The 25484-nt window shown below is 37.0% G+C and overlaps 1 protein-coding gene across 3 annotated transcripts in view; it reads left to right on the forward strand.

Annotated features, from left to right (window-relative positions):
• The window catches only part of USP3 (ubiquitin specific peptidase 3), a 107930-nt gene that overhangs the window by 56453 nt on the left and 25993 nt on the right, over positions 1-25484 (forward strand). For all 3 annotated transcript variants that reach the window (XM_032417031.1, XM_032417030.1, XM_032417028.1), the window contains 6 exons: positions 987-1069; positions 2500-2613; positions 5615-5728; positions 13998-14144; positions 17523-17629; positions 17788-17868. In XM_032417031.1, the coding sequence (XP_032272922.1) occupies positions 987-1069; positions 2500-2613; positions 5615-5728; positions 13998-14144; positions 17523-17629; positions 17788-17868 (646 nt within the window). The remainder of the gene's footprint in view (positions 1-986; positions 1070-2499; positions 2614-5614; positions 5729-13997; positions 14145-17522; positions 17630-17787; positions 17869-25484) is intronic.

Below are 25484 nucleotides of genomic sequence, written 5' to 3' on the forward strand. Positions count from 1 at the left end.
AGATGTATGATCCATTAATAAATTAATAAAATTTAAAGATCACTAAATACTTTTAAATACATTAGTAATTTTGCCCTGCATCTGCCTTTCTGCTGTCATGCTAGTTATGTTTAGACATGCACTTACTTAGTTAAAGTGTTAGGATTTTTTTTTTTTTTTAAGATTTTATTTATTTATTTGAGAGAGAGAGAATGAGAGACAGAGAGCATGAGAGGGAGGAGGGTCAGAGGGAGAAGCAGACTCCCTGCCGAGCAGGGAGCCCGATGCGGGACTCGATCCCGGGACTCCAGGATCATGACCTGAGCCGAAGGCAGTTGCTTAACCAACTGAGCCACCCAGGCGCCCAAAGTGTTAGGATTTTGTTAAAGAAAGAGCTGAAGTGCTCTCTGGCCATCTGAGTTATGGGCAGAGATGCTCTGAGTTGGATTGGTAGATTCTCTTCTCAGGTGTAGTATTCAGATGTTATGGTGCATTTGTAGAGCTAATCAGAAAATCAAGCCTTGGTCTTTAAGGGAAATTCAGGTAGTTTTTAAAGATTGATATCCCATTGCTAGGAATACATGTATTGGTCATTTATGCATGGCATAGTTAAAGGTTTGGGGGTGAATATTTCAGGTAAATATTTGTATCTTTTCAATTTGTAGTAGTTTTAATAAAATCTTATGAAAGCATTGTCTTAAACTTCATTTCTTTTAAGGATCTTCCTGGTTTTCAAATTTGTACTCCATGGTTTTCATTAATGCTGGTTTCCTCATAAGCTTCCATGAGGTACTCCCATGTAGGACAATCCCAGGATCAGAAACAGGCTTCTAAAAATATCTGGACACTTATACAGAAAGTAGAATGAGAGTTTGAAATATTCATTGGACAAAGAAGGACCAATTCCAAATTGGCTTGATGCTAGAGTTTCAAATATAGGTCTTTGCTTTGATGTCTGACATGTCCTTCTCTTGGTATTACTGATGGCCGCTCATCCCATTCTGCAGGGAAGCACTGCTGCCATCTGTGCCACAGGCCTCCGGAATCTGGGGAACACATGTTTCATGAATGCCATCCTTCAGTCACTCAGGTACTGTCAACGTCAGAGCTTAAGATGCTGCTGTTAGTTTCTAGTGAAATGGTTAGGACGAAAGGCTCTGGGTTCCCATTCTGTCTCTGCCACTAACTGGTCAGTTCCCTGTGCCTCAGTTTCCTCATCAGTAAAATCAGGGATAATAGTTGTGCCTCATAGGATGGTTGGGAAGATTAAATAATTTATATAAAGGGTTTAGAACAGTGCCCAGCAGTAAATAATTGTTAGTTGCTATTATTTATCTCCTATTGCTTCTTGAATGAACTAGAGCAGAGGTCCGCAAACTTTTTCATTTAAAGGCCAGACAGTAAGTATTTTAGTCTCTGCATGCCACACACAGTCTGTCTCCTATCTTCCCCCCGCCCCCAATCCCTCCACCTCCACCCTTTTTAAACAACTCTAAAAATGTAAGAGCTCAGTGGCTGGGACCTGGGACCAGATTTGGCCAACAGACCCCTGGACTACAGAGAACCTTGTTCAGAGAATTTAATCCGATCATTAGTTAAGTCTTAAATATGGTCATAAGACTGGATGTTTAGAAGATCTTTAAAATGTAAGATAAGTAGTAAAAATAAAATACCCAACAAGGCTGACCTCAGTTATGTAGAAGAAACTATTTTGAAAGTCATGTACTTGTAGATTTTAATGTGGCATCAAAGGCCAGAATTAATTCTCTTCCCAAGGCCACCTTGCAAATAAGGAGCAGAAGTCATACTTGATCCCTCCTTGAAGGTACTATCTCTTGGTTTATCTAGTCTTGTTCAAATAAGAAATTCAAGTCACTACTGAATTCTCCTTATTACTCTTGACTGTATATCTAAACAATAAGGTTGGTTTCATGGTTTGTTTTTCTTTGAGGAAATTATTGAATACCTGGAAACAGGTACCATAAAAAGAAAAAAATGGTGACAACCTTTGGGGGAGGGGAATTGAGGATTTAAAAAAATTTTTTTTTAAGTTTTATTTATTTGTCTCTACAACCAATGTGGGGCTTGAACTCACAACCTCAAGATTAAGTTGTATGCTCTTCCAACTGAGTCAGTTGGGTGCCCCAGAATTCAGAATTTTTTGGAACAGATTTTGCTTTAAGATCTTTGTTCATTTCTACAAAGTCATCTGTTAATACTGTTTTCTTAGAGTAAATGAGGAAACTTAATGGGGAAACTCAAAGCAATTTCTTGAGAAATTGAAAGATCACATTTAAAAAATTCACATGTAGGTTTTATAGAACTTTCTTTACAGTCCTAGTAAATTCTTTTGTTTTTTCTTTCTTTTCTTCTTTCTCTCTCTCTTCCTTCCTTCCTTTCTTTCTTCCTTTCTTCCTTCCTTCCTTTCTTTTTTTCTCTTTCTTTCTTTCTTTCTTTCTTTTTCTTTCTTTCTTTCTTTCTTCTTTTTAAAATAATTTTCTTCCCTTCCTTTTAAAATAGTAACATTGAGCAGTTTTGCTGTTATTTCAAAGAACTGCCCGCTGTGGAGTTAAGGAATGGGAAAACAGCAGGAAGGCGAACATACCACACCAGGAGCCAAGGGGATAACAATGTGTGAGTTCTAAGAATATATCCTTTCTGGCTTTGAGCTACAAAACAAGGGACTCTTACTGGTGATTTCCATTGCATTATGTGAGTTCATAGGCACATGCATTTTAAAACACTCTTCTTCTAAAACCTGGGTTTAACTGTCTAGCTAATGATCTTAATAATTGTTTATTTCTATTTTTTTATTTCTGTTTCTGTTTACGTAATAGAATAAGTTTAGCTCTCTACATATTAAGTCTTTGTGGATTTGAGCTCTAAAATTGACATCTGTATATGAAACACAGTTCTAGGTGTAGACCAGCATGAATATCATTAGTTTTTGTGAATTGATTTTTCTTATATTGTTAGATAAATCTGTTTTGGATAATAAAATTAATTTGTAGTCATCAAATTAATTATGGGGCAATACAGCCAATTTTTAGTTGATATGGAGAGGGAAAAATTGACAAATGATTATTGAGAACCAATATGTATGCAAATTCAGTGCAGCTGTGCTCCATTTGATGTTCAGAAGATCTGTATTATGATTGTAATGGGCACAGTTTTTTTCATATCTTAAGATTACTGAAATAAGGCTCTGATTTATAATTTGTGTGTGTATGTATTTAAATTTATATATATGTGTGTTTGTATATGTGTATATATATATATATACATATATATGTACCTATATATATATACACACACATATATATATATATATTTTTTTTTTTTTAAAGAGAGAGAGCACACATATGCATAAGCTGGGGCAGGGAGGGCAGAGGGAAAGAGAGAATCCCAAGTAGCTCCAGGCTCAGCACAGAGCCCAACAGGGGCTCAGTCTCATGACCCTGAGATCATGACCTGAGCTGAAACCAAGTCGGATGCTTAACCAGCTGAGCCACCCAGGTGCCCCTAATTTGTATATATGTTAATGTAATGTTCTTTCTGCCAGCCCATCCCTGCTCCCATACACCCCATCCCCACACATTCTGAAGAGCCATTTTACAATCTGACATTGTTCTGCCTAAGTGACTGAGGGAGATTAGGATAGAACATACTAGAATAGTGTGCAGTATGGTTAGAGCCAAAATACCAGGGAACTTTAAAGCCAGGCATTGGAGTAGGGGTGGAATCATACCACGACAATTGATATCTTAAGAGTTTGCTTTAGTAGCAGCATATAGGATGAACTGGAAAATGTCTGCATTCAAGGAGACTTCACACTTTATAGTAGTTGGGTTGGATGAGATAGCAGTGAAATAAGGAAGAAAAAATACATTTTCACAAAAGTCAAGAGGAGAATTAGTAGTACTTGATGCATTAGTGTCATTTAAGGTTTAGTTACAAACTGCAGAAATTGCCTCTGGCCATTTTAGGCAGAAAAAGAACTTAATGCAGGTCTGTTCGTAAGCTATTACTGGATGGGTGGAAAATCAGGTCTGGAATCTAGACATCCAGGACCATTGCTGCAATTACCCCATGGAAGTCTGTCCCATAAGGATATCACTGCTTCCATAACATCACTGACCCATGACAACACACTGCCCAGTGTGTGACACCAAAGTTCCTATTACCAGCACTGTTAGAGGTGGGTGCTGGGTGAATGCTGCTGTCATTGCTGCCCCTGTACTCCAGATGATGCTCTTTGTCACCAAAAAGGATTTGGCACTGCCCCAGGTTTGCATCACTAACTTCTGCTTCAAATAGGCAGAACCCAGGCCATGTACCTGAGCCCTGGCTGCAAGGGGGTTTTGAGAAAGCAAGTATCTGGCCTTTCCAACTTCCATAGTGGGAGGCAGTCTCTTACCAAGACTGTTAAGGTGGGGAATTCCTCAAATACAGGGGGAGGGTTCAGGTACTAGGAAGTAAAAAATATGATCTGTATCTTAGGGACCTACTGGATGACAGGGGTTGAGCAAGAAGTTATTGAGATTCGCTGAGATATCAATCAGGTATTTGTGAGTATGGTATTGTATTGACAGATACAGATATTAAAGTTGTTTGGAGATGTTTCAGTTTAGTTAGTTACTGGAGGTGTTTCATTCTAGCTACATACATAGAAAAACAAAATTAATAGTGACTTAAACATCCATTGTTTATTTTCTCATGTAAAAGCTGGAGATTATCCATCTAGGGCTGTTTGCCACAATCATCAGGCTCCTTCTAGCTTTCTGTTCCACCAACCCTAGTGTAGGGCTGTCGTCCACATAGCTCAGAGTGATGCTGGAGTGCCACCATTTCATCCTTCCAGCTAGAAGGAAGAAGGAAGGGGTTAATGAGAAGGACTGCTCTTTCTCTTCAAGGGAGTTTCTCAGACGTTGAACACGCTCAAAGTTTTTTAGTCCAGGAGTTCTTTTGCCGAGCAAAAATTGAAAGTTCTATTCCTATGAGAGAAAAGAATGGGTATTGGAGGATCGTAGAGAGAGTGTAGAGAGCAGCTTTAGTGCACATTGAGTTTGAAGTGACAAGAGGACATCCAGGAGAAAATCATCTTGGAAACTGGAGAAACCTGACTAAAAGTGGTCGTGAGAAAATCTGGCTTTCAGATTTGGATTTGGAAGTCCTGGTGTAGAGTTGAGTATTGAAGCTTTGTGGCCAGATGAACTGTCTGAGGCAGAGATGAGCAGATGGTTACACACTGAGGTCTGGGAAGTGTTCCTTGTGAGGGGCAAGAAGGAAAACTGCAGGAAATGGAGAAAGAGAATCTGTTACTTGTTTTAAGTTTTTAAAAAATGTACATTTTAAAGTAATTTGGTTTGTAACTTATCTATTGCCTTATTCTACAAGTATGACATTACTTTGGCACAAAGTTCACCATATAGTTAAAAACTAGTTTTGTCTGTAATTACTGCAATTTATGTGGGTTTTTGAGATGCTCTTACTTAACTGTCAGAGTTAGTTTAGAAGAAACCAAACCCTTTTTATGTTTACATTTTTTATTATGAATTGTAGACAATTGGACATTATGCATTGAAACAGTAGCCTCTCACTAATGCCAGGGGTATTATCCCTTCTTCTTTTCCAGGTCTTTGGTGGAAGAGTTTAGAAAGACACTCTGTGCTTTATGGCAAGGTAGCCAGACTGCATTTAGCCCAGAGTCCTTATTTTATGTTGTTTGGAAGATTATGCCAAATTTTAGGTAAGTATTACTTAGTGAAGAATATTTAAAACATTAATATTAGTCTTTATGCTGTTCCTGGAACAGTTTCCTATGAAGTGGTGCTATTCTAAATAGTAAGGTATTTATTAAAGACTGGTTTTATTTTATTTTTTTATTTTTATTTTTTTAGAGCAGGGGAGGGGGGAGGAGGGTTTGGGAGAGGGGCAGAGAGAGAATCTTAAACAGGCTCCATGCCTGGCGCACAGCCCGATGTGGGGCTCGATCCCACAACCCTAAGATCATGACCTCAGCTGAAATCAAGAGTCGGATGCTTAACCAACTCAGTCACCCAGGTGCCCCTTTTGTTTTGTTTTTAAAAGGAGAAGAACAGCAGTTGGATCGTTTGACTAGACAAATGTGTGTGTTTAAATAATACATAGACATTAAAAATGTCTTTAACAAATGGTAGGATATTTTGTTCTAAAAACAAAGCCCTTATAAATAACTTACGTGCCCTTGTAAATAATTTAGGAACACATACTGGACAAAATTCCATTGATTCTTTCAAAATCTTATGATGATCATACACCATCATACACCATCTTGTTATTTCAACTAAAAAAAAAATCCAGATGTAATCTGTAGAAATGTGTGGTCTGAAATTCACTGTTCTGGGCTGGGTTCTGAAGTCAGGCCTGTTGGGATCAGTTTGCAAACGGTAGCTGGGCCGCATCCTGATGTGGCTGTAGAGTCACTGTGTTTTCCTTGCTCTCTCTCTAGCTTCACTTGAGGAGGGAAACAGCCTTGCTGTCAGAGGAATCTGCCTCTTCTCCTAGGTTAGTCCTCTCGGTAGGGATGCAGGTAACGGCAGAGTTGAGGCCCTGCAGGTGTTTGACAACAGCCTTTGCCACCTTCTGCTGATTTGTCCTTCTGAAGCAGGTCTGTGCTCTTGCTAGTCAGGAGTTTGGCACCTAATGTACATCCCTCTCCTTCTGAAAAAAACAAAAACGAAAACACCCAGCATGCTGTATGTAGTAAGACTTAGTAGTTTATCTTGCTCTATTGCCTCATAGTGGTTTAGATATGTTAGTAGTATAGAAAAATGTTTAAAAGATAGCACTGGGTGTTACATGCAAACAGTGAGTCATGGATCACTGCATCAAAAACTAATGATGTAACGTATGGTGATTAACATAACATAATTAAAAAAAAGGTAATAACCTCAAAGAACTGACATTTGTTGCCTTACTCGAGAAGTCTAGCCTTGAGGATCTGATGTGAGTGACTGTTGTTACCCCTGGTCTTTGTTTTGATGGAAACTTCTTTTATATATCGTGACATTTAAATTTCCTCTCAGAAGAGACTAATTTTGCAAGGATTTTAAAGTTTCTTGACTCCAAGTAGGAAAGGTGGAAATGACTGCTAAGTTACTACTAACCAGGTTTGGACTTAATATAACATTTCTAATATAGTCTCCTAGTTAGACTCTTGATAGGGACTTAGTCTTTGTGTTTTATTATTATATAAAATTAGTTTTTATTGAATGCTACGTGTCTAGCACTTTAAGCCTTTTATATCGGATCTTCATTAAAAAACACAACCACAAAATTCCCGTCAAGGTAGGAAGTGTTAACTCCATTTTAAAAAAGACAAAACTGAGACAGAGGAGGAAGAACTTGTTCAATCTTACACATCTAGTAGGTGTTAGGATCAGAGTTAGAACTCAGGTCTTTGTGGAATTGGTAAAGAATAGATGTGTCAGCAGTCATTTGTCCACATGCCTGAGTGAAGCGTACCAACTCACTTTATACTGTTCTGCTTGGTTCCCATGGTGACTCAGGTCCTTTATTCTTAAGCGGAGTTTAGAAACTGTATGGAACTTTTATTCAATAGAATTCTACCTTTCCTCAAAATCTGCCCACATCTCTGCCCTTTATATAAAGTTTCTATAGCTCAGCTGTGAGCATGATTTAATTTTTAGCTGCTTAATTTTGCCCATTCTGTATCCTTAGCAATGAAAGGAAAAAACTCTTGGAGAAGGTGACCAAGTTGAGGAGTTTCTGGAGTGATTCCTAATTCACATGAACTCTTAGATTCCTTAGTGACTGATGGGAGTAGAATGCCCGTGTATTCTTAGCAAGGCTTTCTCAGTTTCACAGTAATTGAGCTTGGTCCCCATTTTCTTGTAATCGACGAATAATTTTCTTTTGATTAGATCTAGATCTTGAGATTGGAATAAAGCTTAAGTGTAAGGTCACTGCACAACACCCAGGGGTGAGGCAGGGAGATGTAGGGCTTTCTTCCTATAGCTGTTACTCCTATTAGGTATGCAGGGTAAAGTTCCTGTAACATGGCCTGCCTGTGTGGAAGTGCCGTGAGCCTTGAACTATGTTTCTGTTATATTTATGATGACAAAATAAATTTTTATTTATTTGTTTATTTATTTTAAAGATTTTATTTATTTGACAGAGAGAGACACAGTGAGAGAGGGAACACAAGCAGGGGGGAGTGGGAGAGGGAGAAGCAGGCTTCCCGCCGACCAGGGAGCCTGATGTGGGGCTCAATCCCAGGATCCTGGGATCATGATCCGAGCCGAAAGCAGAGGCTTAATGACTAAACCACCCAGGCGCCACCCCCCCTTTTTTTAAAAAAAATTTATTTATTTGACAGAGACACAGCAAGAGAGGGAACACAAGCAGGGGGTAGTGGTAGAGGGAGAAGCAGGCTTCCTGCCGAGCAGGGAGCCCGACAAAATAAATTTTTAAAAGAGGTTAGGAAGCCCATTTTCTTTTCTTTTTTTTTTTTTTTTTTTAAAGATTTTATTTATTTATTCATGAGAGACAGAGAGAGAGAGAGGCAGAGGGAGAAGCAGGCTCCCAAGGAGCAGAGAGCCCGATGCGGGACTCGATCCCAGGACCCTGGGATCATGACCTGAGCCGAAGGCAGACGCTTAACCATCTGAGCCACCCAGGCGCCCAGGAAGCCCATTTTCCTTGATTAACCTATGACAAGGTCTGGGGAATTTGATCCCTTGGAATGAAATATGAGGACTCTGAAATACACATGCATGTGGAAAGTAGGAACAACTTTCATTCATTAAGTAATGCAAAAAAAAAAAAATATGTATATATAGTAAATGTAATTAACAGCTTTCGTATAGAAACCAGCAAAACTGGGGCGCCTGGGTGGCTCAGTCGTTAAGCGTCTGCCTTCGGCTCAGGTCATGATCCCAGGGTCCTGGGATCGAGACTCACATCTGGCTCCCTGCTCTGCGGGAAGCCTGCTTCTCCCTCTCCCACTCCCCCTGCTTGTGTTCCCTCTCTCGCTCTCTCTCTCTCTCTGTCAAATAAATAAATAAATAAATCTTTAAAAAAAGAAAAAACCACCAAAACTATTCCTTTTTCCCCACTCAAACCAAAACCCAGTTACCCAGTGGTACAAACTTTTGCCAAAGTTTGGCCTTTCCAACCTGCATATCTACTTACCACACTTCTTATGGCTTCCTAGTATGCCCTGCTTTTCCTGTCCCTTTCCTTTTCAGAAAAGTAACTTAAAGTTTATGGTTTTTTTTTTTTTAAGATTTTATTTATTTCAGAGAGAGAGCACGTACTAGCAAGCAGAGGGGCAGAGTGGGATGGACAGAGAGAGAGGGAGAGAATCTCAAGCAGACTACACACTGCACTCGGAGCCCTATATGGGGCCTGATCCCAGGACCCTGAGATCATGACCTGAGCTGAAATCAAGAGTGGACGCTCAACCGACCGAGCCACCCAGATGCCACTAAGTTTATGTTTTTTAAGTAGGTAAAATACAAATGGCTGAGAATTTCAAAAGGTAAAGAAAGGATATACAATGAAAGTTTTTTCTTTTACTTTATTTCCTAGCCCTTCATTTTGCTTTCTAGAAGCAGCCATATTTACTAGATTTTTGTTTATCCTTTTGTTGATACTCTGTGTGTTTGTGTGTGTGTGTGTGTGTAATTTTAACATAAATGGTAACATACTTTTTTTCCTACTTTGAGGTAATTTGTACTAGTATCTAAATAACTTTCGTTTTATGGCTGCATAATGTTATACTTTATGATTGTATCATAATTTATGTATAGTCCCCTGTCAGTGGTTATCTAGGTTGTTTCTTACCTTTTGCTGTTCCAGACAGTGCTGCAGTGGATAGTCTTATACATGCATATGCAAGGCTCTCAGAGAGCACTTGCTGGATCAAAACATATTTGCTTGTGGGTGCCTGGTTGGATCAGTTGTTAGAGCATGAGACTCTTGATTTCAGGGTCATGAGTTTGAGCCCCACATTGGACATAGAGATTACTTTAAAAAAAAAAAAAAAGATACTTGCTTTTAATTTTGATAGTCTTTTCTGCTAGACTTTTTTTTTACTCTTTGCCTTCCTTAACATGATTTTGTCTTTTTGTCTCTGTATCTTTGTCATGTTTGTCCTATGGGATCTGCCTTGACCTCTGTCTCCGTCTTTAACTTTAAGGTCCCGCTTAATGCTAACTCTCTAGGAAAATCTCTTGATAATTCAAATTGGGTCATGGTATTTATTCCCTTGCTTCTCATATCATTTACGCGCTATTTCTACTTTCACATAAACTTATTTAATATATTTGCCTTAACTTCCCAAGGAGTTTACTTTAGTTTTGTTTTTATCAGTTCTTATTGTAATTAATGTTTAAAAATGATAGGTGAATAAATTCCTAAAACCTTCTTATTTCTACTAGCTATTCTACTTGGCTTTGTAGAAAATATAAAAGATCTTTGTGGACAACAAATGGGTCTCTGCATGTGATATCTTAATAATCTTTCTAGGTATACTGATGATATTTTATAATTAAGTGAAATTTTGAAGCTCAGGATTGTATAATTGGGAATTATAATAATTTATAATTAAATTTATAATATTAGTTCTGTCTAAGAATTTTGCGGTTGTATGTTTTTTGTGTGTTTGTAAACAAAAACAGTTATTTTTGTCATTTTCATTTTCTGGTGTTTTTGTCTTGGAGAAACTCAGCTGTGGTTGATGCCACAAAATGGAGAGGAATAGCTAAATTTAATTGATTTTGGTATTATACACAATTTGAACAAAACAACAATATAGAATTCTTTTATGAATGTTAAAGATTTTTTTCTTAAAAGATATCTTAAAAATAAGAACAGAGCCTAAAATTATAGTGTGTCCTAGGTATTTTAGAAGTTTGTTCTAGAATGATAAAATTTGATAGGCATATCCTGTTCCTGATTGGTCTTTCCATCTTATACGTTATGTACTGGTACTGCCAGAACGCAGAGAATAGTCAGTAATGCACAGGTGTATGTCACAGTTAGGTGTGTTGGCATCATACAAGTATTTGTATGTGCCTGCATTCTGGGGTATCTGATTCAGTATTTGGATTGTCTGCTTTTCACACTTAACAAAGTAACATATTTTTTCATCATTCTCCATTGGGACATTTCTTTGTAAGATTTGGGTAAATACAGCTTGTCTCCTTGTGCCAAAAGTTGTGAAGAAACGGTTGCCCCTGTATTTCTACACGTTGTGTTTCAGCAACGTCCCTCTTTCTTGGCCCCTCGTTCAGAAGGGGTTCTTCATGATCTTTTGGGCTTTTATATTTGCGGTGTGCTCTCCAACCATTATTTCTCACAGCATCTTTATGACACAGAGTTTCTGTAAGCATTAAGAAGGAGGTAATCTTAGGGGCGCCTGGGTGGCTCAGTCGTTAAGCGTCTGCCTTCGGCTCAGGTCATGATCCCAGGGTCCTGGGATCAAGTCCCACATCGGGCTCCCTGCTCGGCGGGAGGCCTGCTTCTCCCTCTCCCACTCCCCCTGCTTGTGTTCCCTCTCTCACTGTGTCTCTCTCTGTCAAATAAATAAATAAAATCTTTAAAAAAAAAAAAAAAAAAAAAAGAAGGAGGTAATCTTTACCTAAGGTTACAAACAAATTAAGAAACAGTATTAAAATTGGAGCCACTGTTATTTTCCTGTCTTCTTTTCTGTCTTAATTCCAGTCTGTCACAGAGATACCAGTTGGTTCTTTATAAATCCATTTCCTCACTGTTTTACCAGCACTTGTTTGGGTGGTATCACTGAGATAATTTGTATACAAAACATAAACATTGAACCTAAATGTGAGGAGTGTTCCTTTTACATGATTACCAAGGAAGAGAGACCTAAGTTCACTACCAACAAAATTTTGAGGCTCCAGATTGCATAATTGGGAAATAATTGAAAAGATAACTGAAGTTTGTTTAATTTAACTTACTAAATAGTATTTTTTTTTAAAGATTTTCAGATAAGTCAGTGAAGCTATTATTTAAGTGTTTAAAAATAGAGTTGTAAATGTCTGTTTAGTCAGAATCAGAAAAATTTCCTAGTCTTAGAAGAAGCTGACTTCGTGTTTTTTTGGTAAAGACCACAAATTGAAACATACCTTTATAAAACAGCTGAGTGTTCCATGATTTCATGTAGGTAAAAAATATATATATATTTCTAATGGTAAAGGAAACAATAGAAAATAATGTGTTTTGATATAAGAAAAGAGAATCAAAAGAGTCATGGTGTGGTTGGAAACATTCATGAATGTACATTAGGCAGATTGTTTTTTAAAAAGGGATGGATATGTATTTGCTAAAAGTGCAAATCAACATAACTACAAAGTACTGGTTTCATGATCCATTTTAGAAAAATGATTAGATACTAGTTTATTTTGGTGAGAAAATAAAACTATTTTTATATGTGATAGAATTTCAAATATGACCTAAGATACCTAAGATACCTCTTACCTTTGAGTCATAAAAAAAATGGATGTTGTGATGAAAAAGTTTAAAGCACCTCTGTAGATATGTAAAGGATCTAACAACTTTGAAAACTTCAGCCTGAATTTTAACATTTTTTTTTATAAGAGTCTTAGAAGAACTACTTGAACATATATTGAGACTCAGTTGTTAAGTAGTTCAGAAAAAGTTACAGTGAAATGCTAAAGTGACTTCTGACTTAAGTTCCATTGGTTAGGTGGATGGTTTTCATAATTTATGATTTCCACGAGAAATTTTAGGGAAAGGGGAGAAATGTATATTGAGGGAAACTCTGGTTGAAAGACATCCATGGAACCATTGCCTGGAAGAGTGGTGGAAGTTTTGACTCAAGACCAAGCCAGAAAAACTTGTGATTTAAAAGATAAAGGGAACCTTCTATTTTGGCAGAATGTAGGCAGAAATCTTTTCTATCTATAGTTTTATCAAGTACTTTATGTGTATATCATTGCTTGATTTATTTTATCAACATAAACCTCTATAACCTTTAAGTGTACCAATTTCATTTTCTGTCAGCCTTCACTTGTCATGGTCTGTATTATTATAAGAATTCCATATAGGGGCGCCTGGGTGGCTTAGTCAGTTAAGCGTCTGACTCTTGATTGCAGCTCAGGTCATGGTCTCAGGATCTTGAGATCAAGCCCCCAGTCGGGCTCTTCACTGGGTTTGGGGCCTGTTTAAGAGTCTCTCTCTCCCCCTATCCTCCTCCTCCCTTCCTTCCTTGGTGCTTGCTCTCTCAAAAAAAAAAAAAAATTCCATATCCTTTCCTGTCTGAATGTAGTATAAGAAATAACCTAAGAATATGTTGTTGCTTATATTCAAGTTTTAGGCTAGAGCATAATTGTATATGAGTCAATGCATTTTTTAAAGTATTTATATGAAAAATGTCTTTTGAATCAGAGATTAGGATCTGAGTATAGACCCTTTAGAAAGTTTTTCTTCCTTTCAGCCAGTGTTAAATTAGTATCTTTCAGTCTAAAAAATTGGTTTTAAATTCCTTATCTCTTATAAGGGTGGTTTATAAGACCAAGGTTTCTGCTGAGGGCAAGATGTGACATTTTAACATTTGAGCATCTTTTGGAGAGGCCATGTGGGATAGTGGGAAAACCAGAGTCCATCCCACCTCTGTTACTCTCTTGTTGTAGGACTTAGGCATGACACACTCCCCTTCTCCTGCCCCTCAATTTTCTTCATCTCTAAAGTGAGGTCAGTTGAGATCACTACACCTCTGATTAGCTCTAATATTCTGTGTTTTCAGATTTGTTTTAGTAAAATTCTTCCTTGTAGAGAAATTTGAGAAATTTTCTTTGAAGAGAAATTTTTCTTGAAGAGAAGTAAAACCTGGCACAAGTGGGGATGAATGGTCAGGGAGCCTCACTGTGCTGAGTGCAGGGCCGCAGCCCTTTGTAGCACTTTGCCTTCCTGCATGTTTGGCTGGGCATGTGGAGCCTCCCCAGTGACGACCTGCTTCTTTTTGCTTTAAGGGGTTATCAGCAACAGGATGCCCATGAATTTATGCGCTACCTTTTGGACCACCTGCACTTGGAACTCCAGGGCGGTTTCAATGGTGTTTCCCGCTCAGCAGTTCTACAGGAGAATTCTACTCTATCTGCAAGTAACAAATGTTGCATGTAAGATGTAGTTTCCTTCTCTTTTTTTTAGGAGGACCTCAGACATTTCTGTTGGTGTTATTGTTTATTAGATTTATAATGGAAGGTGGAGAGTTTTCCTGGACTTTTGCTGAAACTTTTGTGTACTTGAATTTTATAACCAAGTGGACTAGCACAGGCCTCCTGCTTCCATACCAGAGGCATCTTGTACTTGCCTCTTGGTATAGTCCTAATTGTTTTTGGTATAGACTATTTTAAAAGTTGAGGAACAACAGAAAATATTTTGTACAGTTTAGCACTTGAAAATTCCCTGCCAAATGTATGAAATAATATTTGGGAGACTTAATTTTCTATACTAAAATAATTATATTTATTCACTAGAAACAGTCTTAAAAATATTTTGAATGTGAATTTTCCTAAAATATATTTGTTCTTTAATTAAATTGAAGCATTTGTAAGTTCTCAGGATTTTTCTTGCCTCTCAATATGAACAAATCAAACCTTTTAGATTGCTTTCCTAGGTACTAATACCCCAAAATATACATTAAGATTAGAAAGCTTATTTTGCTTGAGGTAGGGATGATTTACTGTTATTTCAGTCTGATTTTAATTGTAGTCTCCTTTTGTTCAAATTTTTTGAAAAGTTTTGTTTTGACCTGTGCAGGAAAGGGATTTACAAGACAAACTCCCCAAAGACAGAAAGAAAAGAGTAAGTAATATATAGGGATCACCATATTGTATTGCCTTGCAGTTCACAAATCTGATTTAGTGTTAAGTTAGGGTCCTTTTAATGACAGAGCAGCCTCATCGCTCATCTGGCCGTATCAAAGAAGGGCAACCGTTTGAATTGCTATACTTTTCAAAACGTTTGGCTCTCTAGGTCCTGATTCTGATGGTTCCAATCAGAATCCAGTACAGAAGGGGAGGGATCTGTGACCTGGTAGAATTATTCTTGCTGCTAGCACCAAGTTAAAAGTAGTATTAAGTGAAAAATTCTGCTTTGTATTTTATGATGGCCTTTCATACACTAAGAATATTGAACTGGGCTCTATCAAGGATAGTCTGTGTGAAGTAAGAGGGTATATGTCTTTATTATTTTATTTGATGCCCAAGGCACCGTCATGGAGTCACATTGTGTAATAGTCCTAGGATGATACGGAAAACTCTAGTAACTAATGAGTTTTCCATATTAACCCATATCTTTTCATGATAGTTTAAAGAGTAGTAATTTTAGGTTCCATTAGTGAGATAGGAACAGAAAGAAAAAAATTATCATTACAGGATCCTAAGGATCATATTTGCTAAAACTACAAAAAAGGTCACCTATGCAATATTTGTGTTTACTTGTGTAAACACATCCAACGCTACTGAAGGTGGGGATGGTAGAAATAAATGACAGATCTGTTCTTTTTAGTACATAGAAAATCATTACTGCTAATATAAAAGACCCTAGCAGTGTAAGAGTCTGTCCAAGTAATATTTAAACACTCTTGGTATACAGTTATAATAAAGGGGAAATCAATTTTGAAATCATTTATGGATCTTGTTTTCAGTCATTGTATACCTAACTTAATGCCATACACATCAGATAGCCAAGACTAGATGAGTATCCTTTTCTCAGAGGAAGAAATTATAAAGGGAGAACTACATTGAGTCTAAATGTACTGCTTTTTACTAAAGCAGTTTCCATTTTAATTAAGGGCAGTATTGTATGTGAACATCAATATGAAAGGATCATAGTCCCTTGATTCCAGTAGTTTATTTGGTCTGCCCTTTGTTTATGACATAGTTCTTAAACCTGAACCCTGAAATAGCTGTTACATCAGATAGTTCCAATGCATCTTCCCTTTTTAATTTACTAAAGCTGTGTATCTTATGAACAGCTTTTTTTAAAAAAAGATGAAGGTGCAATATATTTCTTTTGCCAGTAAAGAATGGAAGCCCTTTCATGGAAAAGAAAGCAGACTTTTAAAATAATATAATTGCTTGAGTAGCTTTTGTCGATCTCATCGTGGCAGTGGGTTTAATTTGGAGAAACTCAAAAAGTACAGTTCAGTGTATTAGGAGTTTGATTGTTTGCAAGTGAGAGAAACCACCTCAGATTGCTATAAGCAAAAAAGCATTTACTGACTTAAGTAACTGCATACATAAGTGCACAAAGGTTAATATATGTTTGCTGTAGTACTATTAATGATAGCAAACAACTGAAACAACCTGGAAAACCATAATATTATATGGCTAAATTAAGAAAAGGAGCATAGTGTTAAGAGCTGTGTGACTCTGGACCAAGTTGGAACTCAGCTTCCTGGTCTGTAAAATGGGGATAATGGTATCTGCTTCATAGCTTTGTTCTGAGGATTAACTGATTTAATACATGGAAAGTACTTTGAATGGAGTTCGGCACAGAGTAAGTGCTGTTATAAGCATTTGCTAATCATGCTTTCATGGTACACTTTCTTGGTGGTTCTTGCGTCCAATCTGTGTTCATACTGTGGCATGCCAATCTGCTGTCAAAAAGGGTGAGGTACATGTTCAAGATATATACTTTGAAAAAAAAAAAATAAAAGCAGAAGGCAGGTGCGGTCCTAATTATTACGCTAATAAAAGAGCCTTGAAACAATTTAAGGGCTTTCTTTTTGGTAAACATCTGTCTGAGCACTGTACAGATACACCCCATTTCATCTTCACACCAGGCCTCTGAGGTAGGTTGGATACTATTCCTGCTGAACATCTGGTGAAGCTGAGGCACAGAGAAGCTAGTCACATTAGGGCACTTGGTTTTGTATCGTTCTTAAAGTGGTATATTCCTGATCTCAACAAGGAAATTATTTACAGTATTGTTTTAAGTGAGCTTAAAAGCCTTGTTGATAGTAACATCTAGCACTTCAACTGTGAAGTCATGCCTCCACCAGTAATTACTAAATATGTATTAAATTTCTTTACCTCTTTTTCCCCAATCTGACAGCTGACCATCTAAAAAGTCTAAAACTATCTCTGAGCGAGGTTATTCAAAGTAAAGTAATTGAGAGCGTTCCCTATGAGAGGCCTTGCAAAAATTTATAAGGTGGTTTCTCTCTTTTGTGAGGAAAGGGGTCCCCTTGCCTGAGTATAGGCATGTATGTCATCTGTTTGTTAGTGATGGCAAATGTCCAGTCAGTGTTAGTGGCTCTTGGAGAAATTAGGGGGATTGAAAGTGGGGCTGTGGAGAGGCCAGTGGCTTAAACCTTTTATCTAGTATAACCTCTATATAGCTTTAAAGTTTTTGTATTATTTCATAATTTAAATAAAATTAATTAAATAAATGATATACATATTCCCCCCAAAGAAGTATAGCAGCTTTTATACATATTTATTTTAGTTTTTTACTGATATATTTTCCTGTGTGGTGATTTTCTTTAGAAATGGAGCATCTACGGTTGTCACAGCTATATTCGGAGGTATTCTCCAAAATGAGGTTAACTGCCTCATATGTGGGACAGAATCTAGAAAGTTTGATCCATTCCTAGGTAAGACATGATGGTGATATGATATTGTATTAAAATTTTAATGTTTCCTTTGAAAATTTAAGACAGTATGAGATAATTGTAAGAATACATCAATTTTTGAAATTCTTTTCTAAGTGTCATATATGCCTTTAACAGCTATTTTCCTATTTCCTTTTAAGACCTTTCATTAGATATTCCAAGTCAGTTCAGAAATAAGCGCTCTAAGAATCAAGAAAATGGACCAGTTTGTTCATTACGAGGTAAAGATACTTTAATGTTGTAGAATTCTTATTCCCTCCGAAATAGCTGAATAGACCCAAACTCCATCCATCTGTGCTATGTTGTTAACTGTTTGAATGAATTTGCATGACTATTTAACAGAGTCAAACCTGAATGTCTCTTCCTCTCAGAAAGAAAGAAAAAAAAATTGGTGCCAGAGATATTAAGGCAAGCATAAGATATTTCTCACCTTTTTCTTTAATACTCATTTTAAAATCGAGTGTCTGTAACAAACTGCTTCTGACTTAATGAAATAGAACTTATTCTGTGGATGTCCCACTAGTATCCATGGGAGGAAAGAATACTTAGCTAAGTTTAATAAGTTATGGTGTTATTCTTTGCTATGATTAATAATTTTAGAAATCTGTTGATGATACATCTATTGGTTAAGCCTGAGGCTCTGCTTTTAATTGAAAACTGTGAGATTTGGAACAGATTTTTTCCTGGATTAGTGTTAACTGCCTTTGTCAAGGCAAAAAGACCGATCTTTGACCAGTCACTAAAGTGACTAATCGTTCTTGTTGGTCATAAAAAGAAACTAGGATAGGAAAAAGAAAGAGGGCCTAGTGTGTGTTCTATCATTAAGTAACTCTACACTGAAGGCAAATAACATAATTTCTACCCTGATCTGTCTGTTGACTAAAAGTAATTTTTTCTTCAACTGTTCTAGAGAATTTTGTCGTAAGTATTTGTATATGTATATATACACACACACAATCTTTTCCTATAGGAGATTCTAATTGGTCTAAAACTGCACTGTCCACTGTGGTGAAGTCACAGATGGTTGGTAAAATGTAAATTAAAATTAAAAATGCAGTTGCTTAGTTTCACTAACCATATTTTAGGTGATCAGTAACCACATGTGACTAGTGGCTATTGTATTGGACAGCACAGATGCAGAACATTTCCATTATTGCAGAAAGTTCTATTGGGCAGTACTGCTCTAGAATCAAATTATTCTGCCGCTCACTTGTTCTCGGAAAAAAAAAATTCTAGTAAAAATATAACTGTTGGGGTTGGGACAGGCAGAATTCTGTGTCACAGGTGCACTGGGCAGCATTGGGCTTGTTAAAAGAGGAGTAGCAGAGGTCTTGCTTGTAGCCCCATTCCTCAGATAGTTTCTTGAAATCCCTCAGGGGTGACTGTCAAGTACACTGGACTACTGTAAGACAGGAAAATAACTCCGTATATGAAAACATTTTGTAGATATTTTCAGTTGTTCCCCACCTTTGCAACAGTGTTGATGGTCTCTTTTGAATAGGAGTACAGGAGAAATTTAAGGAAGCCCCATCCATTCCTCTTCCCTCTAAAATAGATGGTTTTGAAATACAGGTTTTGAAAATATCACAGTATACTTGGTATCAAATGTGAGATTATTTTCTCTTTATATTGATGGCATGAGAGTACAAGCTAACCTAATCATAAAACAAACATTTGGTCATTTAGAGAGGAAAGCAGTGAGAGATTAGTAAAGGAATTAGCCTCAAACTCTATAATCTGAACTGGATATGGCTTCATTTTATAATTTTTTCAAACATTCCTTAACATAAATATGTGGATATGTATTTGAACAATATTTCCTAAATAAAACTAAGTGCAGATGATCTTTGGAAGACCCAGAGCCATTGGTTTCTTCAGGCTTCTTTCTTCCTTCTGCACTGTGTCCCCCCCCATCCTGCATTGGTCATATAACATGGTTCTTATTGTCCCCTGTAGCATTTCACTTACTACCTATCCCAGAATGCTTTAATATTGAGAGACCTTACTCTCTTGAGACTGTCCAGGAGGAGATTGTATGACATAGCTTAAGTGGTTGGTTGGTACCACAAACAAGTGGCAAATGGCATTTGCCTTGCTTCCCAAGTCGTATTTTTCTTGGCATAGATTCACTGAAATTTGATGTGATTGGGATTTAGCTTCAGGGGGCCCAGACCATCCTGAGGGGTTTCAGGCTTGGCTGGAAACAGGTTTCCTGCATTCTCAGAGGGCTTTCCTTTGAATTTTCAGACTTGATTTTTATGTTGTTAAAGAGCTTACTGTTGGCTTAAAAAACTAGATGGTAGAGTCATTCTTTCTGTTTACCACTATTATCAATTAAGGGTACTACTTTTTTTGGACATCCAGAGTGTGATGAATTTTAATTGATATATGCATTTCTTTATTAAACAGATAGAGTCGTAATCGATTACATTTTACATGCTTTAATGCAAGGATTACTTGTGTGCTTTTTGGAATGTTAATTGACAAGCTTAGTTTTCATTTAGAAAGGAATGATGATGGTGAGAAAGATCCCTGGAATTTGAAATTATTTAACTAAAAACATGCATAATAGGAGAGGCTAAAATAATCCTAAAGCTGACAAAGATACCATAAAAAAGGAAAGATATTATTCTAGACCAAAGAATCTCATATAAAATTAGCTAATACTGTAGTAAAATAACAGATCAAGTAGGATTTCTTCCAACCATGTAGGACTGCTATAGCGGGAAAGAAGAATTTTCTCTGGCCGTCGAAGTCCTTCTAGCTGGACTAAGAACCAAGTTGACATGAGGCAGATGAGGAGAGTATCAGATTTAATTTCGTATGTATGGGGAATCCACACAGACATGAAATTCTGAAGACCAGCAACATGAGGCTTCTATGAGCTAAGGAGAAGGGGTAGGAGTCTGAGGATACAAAGGGGAGAAAGACCATTAGCAGGAAGGTGAGAGGAAATGTTTGGAGAATAAAGTTTGTCCTCTTAGGCAGGTAAGTTTCTTTGGTAAAGCGGAATCTCTTAACAGTCACTTCTTGGTACAGGCTCTCCCTTCCAATGTAAATGTAGGCCGTTGAGGGGGAAGCCTGAATTTGCTGGGTTTTGTTTGCTTTTAACTCAAAATAATGTTCATGCCAAAGTGGCCCATTTGGGGTGTCCTGCCCTGGGCCCCTGCAGTTTCCTCCTCTGAAACTTCCCTGAAATTTCACACATTAAAATTGAGCTAGCCGATTGTTTGGTCTTATTGAACGTCAGTTCAGACTCGTTTCGGGAGGCAGTGATGCAAGTTAGGCCTAAGGTTCAAGCAATCAGGTATTAAATAAGAGGCATTTCTGTGGAAACAAAAACACTGGTTACTGATTGGATCAAATTATAAACCAGTTTCTGAATTTTGAGGTTAGTCAAGAAGATTTTTAGATGTTAAGCTTGAACCATCTTTAGTGTGCATGGTAGTCTGATGGATTTTCCTGGTTTGTAGTTCAAATGTCTCTGGTGATCGTTTTGAGTGGCCCACAGAGCAACAGGCATGAAGATTGCCTATATGAGAGCTCTTGTGATTTCTCGGAAGTTTACATAAGTTAAGTTTGTAGGGCTTCTTAGTTCTCGGTATTCTTATATTTCCATATATAAGTATAATCCAACGTAGAAGCTTGGAAGAAAAATAAACGTTACTTGGGAGAATTATAGTCAAGCATTGGAGGAAATTAGAAGAAATCAAGATCTAGTCCAGTTTCTAATGAACAGTATTACAGTTTAATATTTACTCAGATGTTACTGAAACCTATTTTCTCTATAATCACCCTTTATAGATAGCCAAATGAATACTAATTTGTTTGCAAAATAAGTCGTTTCAAAAAAACTTGGCCTGATCATTTACATGAGTGTGGCAAGAATAGCAGTGGATTAGGTAGACTCTTTAAAACCTGCTGGACCTTTTTCAAGATTGAAGTTTTAACAGCCTCTTGAGGCCAGAAGCCAAGCCAGATACTTGCCGTCAGAACTTCTGCTGCAATACCTATAGATTTGGGTGAATTCCTCTCTGCTCGAGGTCTCCAAAGTATTCTGAGGTTCCTGTATTTGCCAGGGAGTGCAAACCTTTACTCACCTGGTAAGGCAGCTGGGAACTCTGTAAGCAGGGTAACAAACTGGTACTTCTGGGGGCTTTACTGGCTTCTTAAAGTTAACCTGGTTCCTTCAAGCTGTCTGGTCATAGCTGAGGTTATGCACCTCTCAAATAGGACATTCCAGTCAAAGCCTTGGTTATGTAACAAATGTTTCCAATTGTGTCCTGTTATAAGGAGAACAGAATTGTATTGAACTTATGCAAATAAATATAATACCTAGAGTTTCTGAATTTAAGATATATTCTGTTAAATTGCTCTAAGTCAATTAGCTTAAGAGAAACAATTTAAAATCTGGAAAAACAAAGCATTTTAGAAAGGCAGCAATGTTTTAAAAAGGATAATTTTAATTTTTCAGTTCCATATTATTGTTTTGCTTAAATCCAGTTTTTCCACTAGTTCAGAAATTCTTACCAGTTTTACGAACTTAAGGCACATTTGCAATACCATCAGAGCAAAATAGTAACTGTATTAGAGTTCATTATGATGCAGTTGACAAGGAAATTTTGACTCCCAACACATTTCTCAGAGTTTTATACAGTTTTAGAACACTTAACATATCTACATAAATATAATCTAAGAGACCTATCTGGAACACCTTAGATTGTGGTCAAAAGACTTCATTTTAGGATCTGATTTTAGGAAATATGTTAAAAAACATTGAACAGTTTGAACATTTGATTAACAGGATCACAGGTCATTATTTAATTACCTAACCAAAATGACAAAAGATTTCAAAAGGCAAAAATATAGAACCTTACATAATTGTGAGCAAAATTTAGCTTTAAGACTCAGTTTTCTTAAAGAATCAAAGACTCGATAAATTATTTTGGCAAAACACAGAATCCTTGATTTCTAAACAGATAACTTTAAAGGAAAAGAAAAACATTTGTTTACAGTTTTCTATTAAGAGCAGATCTGTAATTTGTCCTTTTAACAAAAAAATTTCAACTTTGCAGTGTATTTTTGATATTAAAACTTATTAATTGTATCCTAATCTCAGCCAGTACTGATCACACATAAAATCCCTTTCCAAAGATTCCTTTTCCATAAACCTTCTGGAACTTTATTTTTAACATTCAGCTCTTGTTCTGAGTTCTCCCCTCTTCAATTTTCTTTTCCCTTAACAAAAAATGTATTTCTGTTCCTCATACCCTTTTCTACTAAAAACACTTCGTTCTTTCCTTGCATAGGGAATTGTTTCCCTTATTATTTCTAGTAGTCTTAATTACATTTATTAGAATTCTTAACTCTTAGAAACCTTAATTTCCAGTGAAAACTAAGTAGTAGGCAATTTTGAACTGTTATACCAGTATTCTTTAGAATAGCAAATTTGTGAATACATTTCATAATTTCTAAGAATGTGCTTTTTTCATAGTACAGTTTTTCAGTAAAGCACAAACCAGGTTTACTAACAGATCCATATTTATCTTTAGTTTCTCTGTAATAATACACAAGTAAATTAACCTATTGACACCTATTTTCTGAACCTATATGTTCAGCACCTAATGTTTTCTTATTTTACTTTATCTGGAAATGACTTAATAAAAACTTAAAGTGTCAGGTTGCCAAGGATTTTGGAGTTTAGAAGCTATTTAAAAGTTTACCTACCAACCTTTTTTTGGGGGGGGGGGCAGAGGGGGAGGGAGAGAGAGAAACTCTTAAGTAGGTGCCATGCCCAGCACAGAGTCCGACCTGAGATCATGACCTGAGTTGAAATCTAGAGTCGGACGCTTAATCGACTGAACCACTCAGGCACCCCTGCCTACAAACCTTTTTCTCTTATTTACATCTGTTTAATTTGCTTGTTATGTTTAGATTACCCACAAAACTTCATAAAGCATTAGACAAAAATCAATCATTATTCTAAGTTTTTTTTTCTGCAGAGATGAACTTATTTGGCTTTCAGTAAACACAGAATCACAGTCATATATTTAATGCTGGTAACGCTAAAGACCTTTTTTCTTAATTAAACCAACAACCTAAAATTAGCTTTAATACTGAATATTTTCCCAGATCATTTGAATTTGGGTTAGTTTCTATCTTTGAGTTTTGGAATTCCCAATACTTGTAAGTGCTTGACTTCTCAAACCAACTAAAAAGAGCTCTTTTACAAATTAATTTTAGTGATACCATCGGGAGGTAAAGAAAATATCTTACATTTATAACATGTGGACACACAGACAAGATGCAAACAAAATATTATAGCTTTTGTTTTTACTAATATTTGTGGAGGGGACATTAAAGGCCCAATTTCTAAATACCTCTTTTTTTTTTTTTTTTTGATGAAAAATTTCTCTAAAGTTTGTATTTCAAAGAATGGCTCTTAGGTCCTAGAGAAGATGGGAATAGAAAACACATCAGAGAGAAAGAATCCCAAGTTTTTTCCAAGGTGGAAATCTGGAGCAAATCTGCTTATTACCAGAGGTCCTGGAGTCTGGGTACAAGAGGCATTTTAGAAAGGCTTCTTTCCCCCATTTTTTCTTCAGTCTCAGGTGATTGTGGGCAGTGTTTATATTTTAAAGACGTGGTAAAATTTATCATATCAAGAAACTGAGAAAGAATGCCAAAAAATTTTTTTAGTTTCGGGGCAACTGCACTTTTTTTTTTTTAAGTACAGGACAATTTTGTTCCAATATCCTGATCTTTTATAATAGCTACAAACATTTTAAGGGCAATAAGTGAGAGTTAGGGATCGGAAAAGAGGGGTGGGCTTTTGACTTGTTTCTAGAGTTGCATTTCTGGTTTTGTACAGATTGGTAAGGCAGTTTTTTTTTTTTAAGATTTTTAAAAATTTATTTATTTGACAGAGAGATAGCACAAGTAGGCAGAGCGGCAGGCAGAGGGAAAGGGAGAAGCAGGCTCTCTGCTGAGCAGGGAGCCCGATGCGGGGCTCGATCCCAGGACCCTGGGATCATGACCTGAGCCGAAGGCAGCCGCTTAACCGACTGAGCCACCCATGTGCCCCAAGGCAGTTGTTTCTAATTCCCAAAGAACTGGATAAAGCTTAGAATATCAAGGGATTGATCTGCCTTTTTAAACTCAACTTTTTTTTTTTTTATCAGGGAGATTTTTTTTTTAACTAAAATGGTAAGCAAAATAAAGCATTTTAACAAAAGCCTTCTTGCAGCATACATAATTCAACCTTGGCTTCTATTAGCCCCTGAATGTTGGCCTTTCACAGATTCAGTGGGGGTGGCTAGGATCCATCTGCTATGTACATTGCATAGGAATGTCCGAAGCTGGCAGAGCTTGCTTACAGAGCTCTAGAAGGCAGGAGCAAAGCGAGCCTTATTGCCAATCTCAGGTGCTTTTGTTAAATTCATTTCCTGGCTTTCAGCTTTTATGTGAGCAGTCTGTATACTTTGAACATAGAGATTTGGTCCTTATAAATCTCGTAGGGAAAGGGGAGTTAAAAAAAAAAAAATCTGGCCTCATCTGCTTGTTTTAAGATTTTATTTATTTATTTGAGAAAGAAAGCGTGAGCACGCATGAGCTGGGAGAACCAGGCTCCCCGCTGAGCAGGGAGTCGGACCTGGGGCTCAATCCCAGGACTCTGGGAACCTAACCTGAGCTGAAGGCAGACCAGATGAGGCCAGATTTTAAGGGAATTTTACTTTAGAGGTAGACATTTATTTTTTAGTCTTCTCTTCATCTTGTCAAGGGAGTCCCTAAGGCATGCTGTTATACTAGTAAGACAATTGAGAGCTCTCTATACAGA

The sequence above is a fragment of the Phoca vitulina genome, unplaced genomic scaffold, assembly GCF_004348235.1.
Source record: "Phoca vitulina isolate PV1807 unplaced genomic scaffold, GSC_HSeal_1.0 scaffold20, whole genome shotgun sequence".
Taxonomy (NCBI): Eukaryota; Metazoa; Chordata; class Mammalia; order Carnivora; family Phocidae; genus Phoca; species Phoca vitulina.